At 32.7% G+C, this 13,688-nt stretch overlaps 2 protein-coding genes across 3 annotated transcripts; both read right to left on the bottom strand.

Annotated features, from left to right (window-relative positions):
- Positions 1 to 648: 648 nt before the first annotated feature.
- On the bottom strand, positions 649 to 2,290 carry LOC106464473. 2 transcript variants are annotated; one of them, XM_022392196.1, is made up of 3 exons: positions 1,769 to 2,290; positions 1,118 to 1,622; positions 649 to 999 (listed from the first exon to the last, which is right to left on the bottom strand). In XM_022392196.1, exons 1-3 carry the CDS (start codon positions 1,833 to 1,835, stop codon positions 858 to 860), a joined length of 714 nt encoding a protein of 237 aa, XP_022247904.1. In that variant the 5' UTR covers positions 1,836 to 2,290; the 3' UTR covers positions 649 to 857. The 2 variants fall into 2 exon arrangements, with proteins under 2 accessions (XP_022247904.1, XP_022247905.1); XM_022392197.1 differs by having other exon boundaries at positions 1,118 to 1,619; positions 1,769 to 2,287.
- A 4,021-nt stretch (positions 2,291 to 6,311) lies between these two features.
- LOC111083018 lies at positions 6,312 to 8,686 on the bottom strand. The gene is made up of 3 exons (XM_022392195.1): positions 8,620 to 8,686; positions 7,902 to 8,367; positions 6,312 to 6,432 (listed from the first exon to the last, which is right to left on the bottom strand). Exons 1-3 carry the CDS (start codon positions 8,684 to 8,686, stop codon positions 6,312 to 6,314), a joined length of 654 nt encoding a protein of 217 aa, XP_022247903.1.
- Positions 8,687 to 13,688: the final 5,002 nt, after the last annotated feature.

Below are 13,688 nucleotides of genomic sequence, written 5' to 3'. Positions count from 1 at the left end.
ATTAAAGTAATATTTCTTAAGAAATACATTTTTATATAGTATGAGCATAATACTCCAATCGACAATTTAGAACTTCGGATAATTAACGAAAGCCACTTCAATTTATCATTGGGAGTGTTTTACACAGTAATGTGTTCTTATATGGAAAATTATGTAGGATTGTTCTCAATGTCTGTCATTTACGCAAGCTCTTTGAACAGAATATAAAAGCTGAGCAGTCAGTAACATTATCTGTAGGTGTAAAACATTTAATAACTTCTCATCTTACCCGGGAAATCGTAAGAACAGAACTCTACAAAAATGAGTAGTTTTTCTAGTTAACACGTCATCAAGTGGAAGATATCCAGGTTAAACAGCTTATCAAAGTAAATTTTATTAATAATTGCCATACATGCATGATTAACTTTATTTTCACAATAAAGCAGCAAATTAGTTTCAGAAGTTTTTAGTTATCAATATTACAAATGGAAAACACTGTTCACGTCATTATTGCAAAGGAATTGTGGGTTCAGCTGCTTAAAATGGAGTTTTTATTTTATAACTAGAAAATTTCTAAAGATTTTTTTTACGCTTATGAACAGAGTACTTAATTTCTCAATTAGATCAAATTCTTTGGAGATGTCCTTAAGTACCATATTTATTGACTTATTTATAGGTATTACAAAAGGAATGTCCTTACGTACTATATTTATTGACTTATTTATAGGTATTACAAAGAGATGAAAAACACAACCTTCTTTTAGAAAATCAAACCATCGATAATCTACAAACTTATTAGGATATCCTGATAAATAATTATGCAAGTAAGCCACCGGATAAAAGACTATTTTTAAATGTTCGAAATAAGAAGTTTGTGCCTAGGAAGTTGCATTTAACCAGCGATATCGAAGTTTCTCTAGAGGGGAGTAGTCACAGTCGGCGAAAATCTGTTGACAGTGAGGATGTTCGGTAGTATTTCGTAAGTAAACGCTGTAGCTATGTAGACTCGGGGTGACGGAGCTGAGGAAATAACAAATTTGTTATGAGAATAGAAAATCTCACTCGAGTATTTTATAAATATATAAAACATTTATAGTAAACCCTGAACTTTTAGTAGGATACAGATATTGGTACTTACGCTGCTAATCCAATGAATCTGGTAACAATAGGATAATCGTTAGCCATGTATTCTCCCAGTTCGCAGACAGCTCGGTTCTGACACTGTGGTTCCGGAATCTCTAAATACTGGAAGGACGATTCAGTAAGGTCTAAAGATTCAAGAGCACGCATCATCCGCCCGACATCCATCTCTGCAACAGTTGACTTCAGAGAACGAAAGAGAGGGATTGTAGGAGACAGGCCTAGAGACAATGGAATGGCATAGAGACTTGGGAACAGCCATGATGCTACGGTAAATATGAGATATATTATACCATACGCTATACCAACGTACTGGATCCCTGACCAAATGGTGGTGAGATGACTAAGCACAGTAGCCCCAACAGTAGATGCAATAGCTGCCCATTTGACTTCACTTAGTATGGCGAGACCTTTTGTGACGAGGTCAGCGGTCCTTGCTAGTCGATTGATGTCCAATTCTTTAGGTTTTCTTGATGCGGTCTTACTAGAGACTGACAAGGCTATTGAAAGTGAATAAAGCGTATAAACGATCTCACAAAACAAGATTACCTTTTAGATAAATATTTAACTTTTTTTTTAATAATAACTAGAGAATATTATGTATTTTAAAAGTATGTTGTTTGCAATTAGTGATAAACGATTTGCTTACCTAATGAGTTAACCATGCAGACTACTACTATGCAAGTCAAAAGATAAATTCTTCCGGAAGTCAGCATCGTGCTATATAATACTGTCGTCAAGAGTAACTAACTCCTTACTATCAATTTTCTTTGCGATGTGAAATAATGAATCTTTTCGAACTGTTTTTATACTAGCCGGATTGAAAATGGTGACGTAAGTCTTCGCTTCTCTAATTGGCTAACAACTTTTCCTTTTTTTCCAAGAAATAAGGTAAAGTTGAAAACAATACTTATTGGTCAGTAGAATGTAGAAGTGGGTTAGTTGTTAATTGTGATTGCGTAAGTTAAGATGAAAACGAGGTCAACTGGACAGAAGAGTCTGACCATACTCCCCATGTACTTGTCTATTACGTCCTGTCTCTCTGTTATAGTCTTGCTTTGTTTCTTCCAACAAACAGATCCTGTTTCACAGCAGGACGGTTCTCTGAACTGACACATTTACGTTACACAGTTAAGTGGCTGGAAGATCAGAGTTTAGAAATCTGCTCAAAGCCATTTATACATCAAAATAACACCTATTTCAGGGCGTGTTTTTCTCCGTTCATTTTCTTCTTTCAAAGACAATAAATAATCTTTACGTTAAAATGTTTTATAGCTAAACATTATCCCTGTAACAAAGAAAAATAATCATTTTAGGTGTAAAAATGAAATTTTTAACAAAGAAATAAAGTTATCAGACGTCGTAACTTGTTGGGCGCCCTTGTACAAATTAATAATATGCGTGAAATGGTCTTACAACGACGTTGTCTAAATACTTCAGTATTCATACATAGAGAGAAACAACGCTGTTATAGCTTTGGATAAAATTCAGTGACCTGCTCGAAATATTTTACGGTTAATCATGTACAGAGTAGATTATTTTACGGAAAATCATGTACATAGTAGATTATTTTACGGTTAATCATGTACAAAGTAGATTATTTTACGGTTAATCATGTACAGAGTAGATTATTTTACGGTTAATCATGTACAAAGTAGATTATTTTACGGTTAATCATGTACAGAGTAGATTATTTTACGGTTAATCATGTACAGAGTAGATTATTTTACGGTTAATCATGTACAGAGTAGATTATTTTACGGTTAATCATGTACAGAGTAGATTATTTTACGGTTAATCATGTACAGAGTAGATTATGTTAATCATGTACAGAGTAGATAGCGTGGCTCCTAGGTTAGCATTCTGTACTATAGATTTGAAAAAAAAATGTTCTGGACCTTAGGTCTGTGTGTGCGTTATAAGGTTAGCGGTCAAATCTCGCCATTCGGAAAACCTTATTTTATTTTATATTCTTTATTTATTAATTTATTGTTAATTAAAAAAACTCCCCCACGATAATTCAAAATTTCCCTTTCGTTAGGTGCCACTTATTCTTAACTCACGCAGTGGGAGGAAGAGAAACTGAAATTTCTGATCACCCCTGATTATATTTCAGTCCCCTTCGGGGAATGAAATATATATTAACTTAAATTCCCACTATGGATCACGCGACCGCTATTCTGTCAGACAAGAGTAGATCAAGATGGTCGGTATATGTTACTGAATGAACGTCTTACCTCTAGTAGCTTTGCAATAATATCCGAAAACAAACTAACAAAACCAAATGTATTTGAACAACTTTCAATAGTATGTTCTCTCCTGTGTCTTTCAAACTTCCTAAAGGACAAGTTTATATCCTACAGAGTTATTCAGCAATCAGCCACTTTATTCTGAAATAATTTGGTATAACAAACGTTATTTTGTAGATTTTAGTTTTGTGTTACTTAACTGAATATGCATATTTGTTTCAGAATTTTCCTGCAGAGCTCAACAAAAGGTTATTTGTACATAGCAGATCTAATTTTGAAATTTTAGACTAGAAGAAAGGCAGCTAGTCAACATACGTCGCCAACTGTTGGGTTTCTCTTGTCCGACTGAATTTGGAGATTTGCGTCACCGAGACACAAGCAATGGAGCCTCCGATTCACACTCCAGCACAGTAACGACCCGTTGTGAAAATGGTCACCAACCTTTATTTAATACCTCCATTGCATTCTTTTCTTCTACCACTGTTAGATTTGTTTTTTGAGCACGGATGACAAACTTTGATTAATAATATCGTACTAGTTTCCTATAATCTAGATTATAACGAATACATTACAAAAGTTTGATTTATTTAGCGTTTTACTATATTTGAATACTTAAAGTCGATTTCTTGAATATCAGTGAAATCAACGAGTAGATTCGAGTTGACTCAAAAGTATTCAATTGTGGTTTGTATAGGTGTAAGTAATTATTGAATTGAAATTTCGTTGAATTTTTGTTTCTTCAAAGTAAGATTGTTTCATGTTTAAATTATTTGTATTTCTTTCGTCCTGTTTCGGTTTATCACATTGATTGTTAGTATGGAGTAAGGAAGAGTATAAAACGGCTATAAATATATAAAAAAGTAGCATTGTTTCATGTTCAAATTATCTGTATTTGTTTCGTCCTGTTTCGGTTTATCACATTGATTGTTAGTATGGAGTAAGGAAGAGTATAAAAGGCAGCTATAAATATATAAAAAAGTAGCATTGTTTCATGTTCAAATTATCTGTATTTGTTTCGTCCTGTTTCGGTGTATTGCAAAGTTGTATTGAGAAAGAATAAACTAGTTTTATTTAAGAAAGGAATTGAAATTAACAAACGACCAGAGACGTAACAATATATTGAACGCTTTTTTATTAACCATAACATTTATTTCAAAATCCGTTACAACTGAAAAGTTACATATTGAAACATTGTTCCTTACAATACCACGAGCTGTAAATAGTAAAATTATCTTCTGATATATCTGCAAGTTTTCTCTCTCTGTGTAGTAGATTAATAACACAGGCCTGTGATGGTTTTATTGTTTTGAAATTTTTACGTTCTACAGCAGTTCCTGTACGCTGAATCCGAAAATGATATCCATTTTTTTCAGAAAACGTCCTAATGCAATACATAAAAGAAAGACCACAAAACATAGTTTTGAGACTAAAACACGTATATTCCACACACACAAAAGCAGTATGAATGAGGATGCATTTCGTTTGATATCAATGTTCGTTCCTTTTCTTCAGCTTGTTTGTATTTTTGTTAAAAAAAAATATAAAAAATTTCCACTGTGGTAAAAAAAATAATAATTTGATCTAAATAAGAGTTTTTTTCTTCCCGATTTGTAAAAACAGAAAAAAAAAGAATATTATTTTCGAAATCTGTGTATCTGAATTATGGAAAATCCGTTATTAAAACCAAAACAACTTTTATGACGTTTAAATTCGCAGGCCTGTGTAATTTGTGTATTTACATAACTTTTATGGATAAACTAGATTGATCTTGCGAGCTGTATAGGCATTCCATATTATAAACTGTGGTAAAAAAACACCTAATATGGCCTGGTGGTAAGATAGCTCAACTCGCATTTTGCGGAGCGCGAGTTTGAACATGCTCGACCTTTTCGCCATGGGGGCATTATTATATGACAGTCATTTCCACTTTTCGTTGGTACAAGAATGGCCCAAGAGTTGTGGTAGGGGGTGTTGACTAGCTGTTTGTCTATAACTTCTAAATTATGGATGAATAATACAGATAACCCTCGTGTAGCTGTGCACCGAATTCAAAACAAATAAACAAACGGCCAATAACTTGGTCAGCTCTTCGTTAAGCCGGAAGGTAACTAAGCAGGAAATAAGACCTTTTCATAAATGAATTAAGGTCAACTGGTTGCTGTACACTTGGCGTGAAGACATCTGTCAATTTATTTTGTCCCTAGGGGCTATCTCTATATTAGTAATGGAAAGTATCCGGGTTTCTTTTCTAATTTCTTAATCTGTTTCTTACCTTCTCACCTGCTTTGTTAACTGACGCGTCAAATACAAAAACAACACAATATATAGATGTTATTATCTTCATGTAACAATCGTTTTTTCTTTAATTTTTCTTAAGGCGTGTATAGAAACGTATTAATACTAAATGACCTTTCGAAACAGAATTATGAAGTCACGTAATTGATAATTTACATTGTATGAAATATTTATCTCGAAATTGGTCTGATTGATTTTTAGACATAGATAAAGTTGATATTCATTATAATTATTTTAAGTAGTTTTCTAACTTAAGACACTTATATAGTTACGTTATTATTGCAATTAACTAATAAAACTTAAATATAAATCAAGCAATATTCTTAATGCAAGCCTTTATATTTTTTTTCATGCAAAAATTAAATTTTTCATTTTGTTATTATCAGTTTAGCACAGATAGCCCATTGTGTAGCTTTGTGCTCAATTACAAACAAGTATCAGTTTAAAATACAATGAAATGTAAACTATTGTTTATAACAGAGAAACAGTGGAAAGGGTTATTTTTTTATACTTTATTTAACTGAATTTTGATTACAAAAAATAAAAAATCATGAAATAAATAGTGACGATGAAATACAGAATGGACTAGTAGAATACAATAAAACACGAACATGTGCTTAAGTGACATAATAAATGTTACGATGGTCATTAATAAAATAATTTCTTCCAAGGCGAATTGGGACACGTGGGGAAAAAGGAGCCACAGGAAGGATTTCTAGGTGGGTGAAACAAAAGGTCGGAGTACTTGGCCAAAGCCGGAATTCTGGATCTGAAATATTAGTAAAATATGTAGTTAGTCAGGTAGAAATTGTTACGAAAGAAATTTATTCTTGTAAGTAAAAAAATACAGTGCATTATTTTGCTTATTCCCTTTAGTGAAAAAGCCGATAATTAAAAATATACTACGGAACCAGGACTTGAACTCCTAGCTAATAAGGTCAAAGCTCTACCACTGACCTATCTATCCAAGAGTACAGGATGGAATCTATTTTTACACATCTACTTTTTTTGTTGAATAATTAATTATTACTGTGTTTTATTATTATTCACCTCAAAATTGTTACATTTACAACAGTAAACCTGATTGTTGTATACGTCAGTAGTTAAAAGCTGAATTAATTGATAGCAGGCTTAAACAGAATCATATGAAACAAGTTTTAGTTATTTTGAAAGCAAATGCACCTACTTAATCGAGTTCGCACCGTGACATTTGTCAAATAATTGCTAATATAATTAGTGTCTCAACCACTACTACGTCTGTCGTATCCCAGCTGACTCGATGAACCCTGGTATTGGACGAAAGGCCTCGCCGGCACTTGGTTTAGCAGATACAAGTGTAGTTGGCATATTATTAGTAACAATTACAACCATATCAAAAATTGAATGATACCAGTTGTGATAAACGTAGATGAATCATAAATAAAAGATATATAATGTTAGTGCCTTTCAGGATAGACTTCCTGTCAATATGTAGCTACATCTATTTAGCAAATATCAAATAGGGAACACTAGTCTTATTTACATTTTAGATACGACTACCAAGTTGAATTTTTTATATTGCTAAAGTTTATAAAAGTTATTTCGCAATGGATCAGCGATGCATTCCCTTAGATACAACGCTAAACTCCGGGGTTCAGTTCTCCGTGGCGGACAGAGTACAGATAGCCCATTATGTAGCTTAGGGCGGATAAAACAACTACGAAAGCTCGTTAATCTCTTCTTACAAACATGCTCCTGGCTAGGAAGTAGTATCTTTTGACAGATAAAATGTATTTTCGAATATTAATATGTGAAAAACTTAACCCTAAGATTCCAACGGGGTCCATTGACCCCATCGGTTTTTAAACGACCTTTTCCAAATTGCTTGTTGGTCCATGACTTTACTGATTATAGAACCTGGAATATCACAAGAGTCACACACACACACACACACACATAAGCAAAAATACTTTCGATATTGAAATAATGCCCAATAATTAATTTAATCCTGGGATTTTATATAGAGAATGATGGATTTCTCCCCCTTTCCATCAGTCCTTTATACTGAGTGTTGTGACAAGCAAAAATATAAAATAACCCAATATGATGCAATAGATACATCTTAATGGTGGTATGGGGATGTAAGAAATTGCGTAATTTGATGGTAAAATACAAAAATAAATTGAACGTACTTGAACTTACTCTTACAAAAAAGTTAGATTATTGATGGAGTAGTGGTGGAGTAGTGGTGGCACTTACCCAAAGAATTGACCTATGGTGAAGAGTAAGGGGAATCTATTTACCAGGTACTCTCCGACTTCACAAACACCCCTTTTTTGACATTCTCTATCTTTGATGTTTAGGTACTGCATGATCTTCTCGATCACGTCGACGTCATTCATATTTCTGGTTATTTCGTACACGAAGTTATTCGCTGCTTCGCTGGAAGATCGGAAGACCGGAGTTTCGAGAAAACCAGGAGAGATCCAAGCAGCGATGATATAGATCACATATAAAATACCAATAGCAAAGGAAACAATCTTTAGGTATTTAGAGAGATTGCTAATTCCGTTAGCAAAGCTTTGAGCCAAGATCGGTAAAACTAAAGGTAGAAGGCTTCCCGTGGAAATAGCTTCTCCTGCTAAAATCCCAAGGTTGTAGTCCGCTGGATTCAGTAATTTAGGCTTACGATTGATCAGGGCCGTAGATTTTTCAACAGGCACAGCTGTAAAAAATAATAGAGCAATAAAAACAGTGAAGATAGCCAAACTTCATAAGCATCAAAGTAAACATTCTCTTAAGGATTTGAAAAAAAAACAAGTTTGGGATTTTAGATTAAGTAATTCACTGATAAAATTCAAACTGCATGAAACTCTGAAATTCCAAGTATGTCGCATAATTTATTGCTAAACATGCTATTCCATTCTTGTTTTTGTTATTACAAACTATTCCTCAGCTAAAAACGAATAAAACTTACCGGTAATAAAAACAGATGTAATCCAAAGAAGATAAAATAAAACCAAAGCTGTCCTTTTTAGTGTCATTTCAATATTGGTCTGTCTAGCGAGAACCTGTTGTAGATAAAAACTCTGTATAACAGAGGAAAATGATTTAGTCTTAGCAGAAGGAATTGAAGATTGACATTTTTTTATATGTCTTTTGTAATTTTTGTTAGCACTAACAATATTTTTAAGTTCATATTTGAGTTTTATTAATTAGTTGCCACACTGATATAACGACATAAGTGTCTTCAAGCTGGAGAAATCTTTTAAAAATAATAATAAGGAATATCAAGCCTAAAAATCAATTCGATAAGTTTAAACGGTATTTCAAGATAAATATTTCACATAAGTTGGGCAATTTAAATTATCCAATGGATAATGAATGAATGAATAACCGTTTCCAAATTGAAAAAATACATATTTATTCATACTTACATAGTATAAAACCCATAATGTAAATAAAATAAAATCGTTAATATCAGATTTACAATGTTTCATTATACGCGTTTCGAAGATCTTGAAAAAGAATATTAAAAATTATAGAGACGTTCTATCTCTTGAACCAGAACATAAAATTTAAGTGTATACAAACGCAAAGTAATTTCCACACCTCGAAAACCTTCTTTAGTGTTATGTAAAAACATTTCTCTGGTTTAATATTTACAAAGCATTTTACACACAACAACGTTGAATAAATCATTTAATTTTGATGCAGTGAAATGAAACTGAAATATCAACCTTCGTTGTTATAATTAATATATTATAAAATAAAAACATTTTCACGCATGAAGATATATTATAGAATAGATATCACAAACAATAATATGATATATACCTACTGTGAAGATACTTCAGTTACAGTACATGTTGCTTATGTGTCATTCCTCAGTTTTATAGTTTCTTCTCAGCTAATTGGCCAATGGTCAGTAGCTATTGAAGATGACTAACCGAACAAGTTATACCTGAATGGACTTCCTTTAGTTCCAGATTACAGGTCATGTGACTTTAGGTTATGAAAAACAAGGTCATTGGGTTTTATCGAAACCACTTAGGAAATTTGAAAGTACCTTGTCTATTGAAAAGAGGGTCAACAGGTCAAGGGTCATTTCCTTATTTTAGGAAATTCCCTGGATTTATAGATTATGAACTATATATTAGCATGTCTGAATTATAATCTAGAAACGTGGACGTTTTTGAAACATTCGTTCAAAAGTAATGAACAACATACACGAATGCAGACAGATAATTTGTTTTACCCACTGTGAGACTTGCATGGCTAAATGGTTAGGGCGCTCGCTTCTTAGTCTGAGGGTCGCGGTTTCGAATCCCCTTCCCACCAAAGATGCTCGCCCTTTCAACCGTGGGGGCGTTATAGTCAATCCCACTATTTGTTGGTAAAAGAGTAGCCTAAGAGTTGGCGGTGGGTGGTGATAACTAGCTGCCTTACCTATGTTTTATAGCTAAATTAGGGACGGCTAGCAGATAGCCCTCGTGTATCTTTGCGCGAAATATAAACAAAAACAATGTCCTCTGTTTTCATCGCGGTAAATCGAACCCTGGATTTAAGCGTTATAAGAACGTAAACTTACCAGTTGACTCACCCAACCGGATAAAAGCCACATGTCAGCTTGCCCTTCCTGATATGCAGTAATGTCAGAACGTTTTTACATTTACAAGGCGTTTGGAATTGTTTTATGAGGCACAATAAAATGCTTAATATATAACGCTTTTTTTATTATATGCTGTTAAGAAATTTACTGCAAAACTTGTCTTCAAAACAAAACAAAAATGCTTAATTTATTTGGCTTATCTCTGACCAGAAGGTTTTAATAATCTTAATGTGCACGTTATTTTGTTATGAATTAAATTAAAAAAGTATTCAACAAAGATTTAAAATACTACACATTAACAATCAAAGTTCTGATACACAGGGTGAAAACAAATCCTCAAATAAAGTACAAATATGTGATTCTAAGACCTTATGGGTGAAACTGTTGTAAAATTTTGTGAAAATCTATACGAGGACTATCTGCGCTAGCCGTCCCTAATTTTGAAGTGATAGACATAGAATAGAGAGAAGGCAGCTAGTCAACACTACTCTTTACCAACGAATAATGGAATTGATCGTAACATTATAACGCTCTCACGGATGAAAGGACGATCATTTTCGGTAAGGGATTCGAACCTTCGACCCGCATATTGCGAGTTAAGCTCGTTAACCACCAGGCTTATGAGTGAAAGCAAAGAAGGTGTGTAATAATATGTGAACTACAGTATGCCTATTATAACTAATAGTTAAGTGGAGAAATACATATATGTTCAGACAGAGCTTTGTTAAATAATTGCTGTATATTAAACTTAAATAATAGTTAGTTAACTGTTAGTTTGTAAAATATTAAGTATGAATATAGTATGTTGCTAGTTTGTAACAAAATATGATAAAAAATATTCCTTCTTCTCACTGGCTATCATTTACTCATTATAGACACAGACTTACGATTAGACCCATAACCTTATAGACATTGGCTACAGTTTAAACTTGCACTTCTACCTATTAATCAAAATAAGACCTATAAGTTTAATTTTTATTCTGAGAATGTGAAAAGGTCGACATGTTTTTCTTTTTCCTGAAAATTGTTAATCGTTAATGGTGTTATAATATATAATAGACGTCAATGGAGTTCGTTCTACATAGCAGCACGAAAGAAATGCAAACAATTGGAAGAAAGATAGCACTGTGGTTTAACTATAATGTAATTCATTTAAAAAAAAGCCAAGATAAAAACATCGAGTACTTTTTTGGAATATTTAATCAGTTTGTCAAGGCAGAAAAAGAAAAAAGCTAGAGCTTTGAAAACTGCAAACGAGAGAAATGTCATTATATTCATGTAATTATTAATTAAACACGGTACACCTACTAGCTAAGAGAATCTCCTAAGTGGTATACTGCTGTTATTACCACCTTGTGTTATATTCATAGTTCATACTGGGTTAAGCACAATAAAGGTTCCACTAGACAAAATGTGGGGGTTTGGGTTATTGAAACAAATCATTCAACATATAACAATGGACTATTTGGTGTTTTTAAAGGCTGTCCTCGCACATCCATCATTTAGGAGAGCAAAAACTAAAACCCACTCTTTATATTCGGGAAATCATCAATTCTCCTCTTAAACTCCAGTAAAGAGCTGGCTTCCACTACTGCCGACAGCAGCTAATTCCATAAATGAATCATCTGAAAAAATGGAAGTATAGGTCATTAAAATCAGTTTTTTTCTCATATTATTTGCTATGTGTGTGAATTTCGTTTGGATATTATCCGATTAGTGGTAGTAGGTCAATTTCAAGGCCTAGTTCATTCTCGAGGTCACAGGGTCAAACAAGATAAAGCATACTGTCGTAGGGAAAAAGGGAGGGCTTCGCCTGTTTCCTTGTTAACACAAAATCATCTTAACTCTTTTTTTTGCGTTTAAGTCTTACAAATACGAGTAAAGCAACCATTAGTCAACAATCTAAATAATACAGTTTTAAAGCAACCATTAGTCAACAATCTAAATAATACAACTAATGGTTGCTTTAAAACTAACTGATCTAAATAATACAGTTTTAAGGTCAAATGTAAGCTCGAAACTTAACAAAAATATTTATCATTAAAACATCAAAGTAGAATATCACAGTTATAATAAGTTTTAAATTTATTTTAACAAATAATCACTTATAAATGTGTTTCTTTTGCCCTAATATGTGAGAGTAAAACATGAAGCATTTGTAATTATACATCAAAATATATGTTATATGAGCTGCTCAGATTTTAATTGATGTTTTAAAGCAGGAGTGTTTTAATGATTTCTGGAAATTATAAAACTCTCCACATTGAAAACTAGAAATTTCAAATAAAATTAAAATGCGTGATGATTCACTAAGCTAGTTGGACAGAGAATGTTAACCAACAATAATGTTGAAAATTGTAAGTATAATTACTATACAGGTCTTACTGTTACCTATTAAAACAAACACATGAATTCTACATAGACTTCGTCCGAGTAAAAAAAAAAAGTTTTATATCAATAACAAAATCCTTTTAAGGAAAAGGAAAATAGTACATAATAAAACTTATGACTTAAACACACACTATATCAGATTTATACTAACCAATTAGAGTTGTTATAATACCGAAACGGGTGAAATAAACAACATGAAATTTAGTATACAGTTAAATGAGTAATATTTACGGGCGTTAGTCACTTGGATGTAAATGTAATAAATGCGATAGAAAACTTTTATCAATAGCAAAATGCAAATTTAAAAGTAGTTATTCACCTAAGTTTATCATATACGTTTTTTAATCTCATACAATATAAGTGTTTTCTTTATATGAGTGGTAATGTCGCCTGTGAATATAAGTATCAAAGTCTTCCTGATCATTTCAACTACATTCTATGATAGAGATGAGTTTAACAAATTTCAATCAGAACCAGATCGGACCTTAATGTGTTTGAACATGATCGAATTAACACAGGTCGGACTTCAATTTCTTAGAAACATGGTCGAATCTGAAAATATTCCTTTATGCTAGAACTCGGACTTAATCAGATCTATACGATTTTGTTGCTGTTGTTTTCCTTGGACTCGAACCTGAAACTTTTTGAGAGACACTCGAGCCTGGATTTTCAAATCCGAACTCTGCAACTATAGGTGTATTGAGATAAAGCTGGCCTCGTACTTACATATTGCTGTTTTGATGTTTCCTAGCTTTTGTGAAACGATTTCTTATGAATCATTTGATAATCATTTTAAATTCAAGATTTAAATACGAACTGACGTAACACTTAAACAAAATTGATAATAATGAACCAAAAGCAAAAAACGCTCGCACACTGTTACAATTGTGAACAGATTTTTATTACATATTTGATATTATTCCGCTTATTTATTCTTCTGTTTTTAGTCATCTTTGCTTTCTTTTTTAACTATATATGTGTGTGTGTATAAATTTTAAATGTTAAGGCTTGACAAAGAGCGATTGTGCGAAAAATCGCCCGAT

This window comes from Limulus polyphemus, unplaced genomic scaffold (assembly GCF_000517525.1).
Source record: "Limulus polyphemus unplaced genomic scaffold, Limulus_polyphemus-2.1.2 Scaffold1662, whole genome shotgun sequence".
Lineage (NCBI taxonomy): Eukaryota > Metazoa > Arthropoda > Merostomata > Xiphosura > Limulidae > Limulus > Limulus polyphemus.
This window is presented reverse-complemented; position numbering and strand designations above follow the sequence as displayed.

What these genes read in the sequence shown, in the direction of transcription:
- LOC111083018 (XM_022392195.1), bottom strand. Translation starts at nt 8,686, where the DNA reads ATGACACTAAAAAGGACAGCTTTGGTTTTATTTTATCTTCTTTGGATT. An exon ending in TACATCTGTTTTTATTACCG is followed by an intron (nt 8,368 to 8,619) that starts GTAAGTTTTATT and finishes TATTTTTTACAG; the next exon opens with CTGTGCCTGTTGAAAAATCT. An exon ending in ACCATAGGTCAATTCTTTGG is followed by an intron (nt 6,433 to 7,901) that starts GTAAGTGCCACC and finishes CTAATATTTCAG; the next exon opens with ATCCAGAATTCCGGCTTTGG.
- LOC106464473 (XM_022392196.1), bottom strand. Translation starts at nt 1,835, where the DNA reads ATGCTGACTTCCGGAAGAATTTATCTTTTGACTTGCATAGTAGTAGTC. An exon ending in CTGCATGGTTAACTCATTAG is followed by an intron (nt 1,623 to 1,768) that starts GTAAGCAAATCG and finishes ATTCACTTTCAA; the next exon opens with TAGCCTTGTCAGTCTCTAGT. An exon ending in AGATTCATTGGATTAGCAGC is followed by an intron (nt 1,000 to 1,117) that starts GTAAGTACCAAT and finishes TTATTTCCTCAG; the next exon opens with CTCCGTCACCCCGAGTCTAC.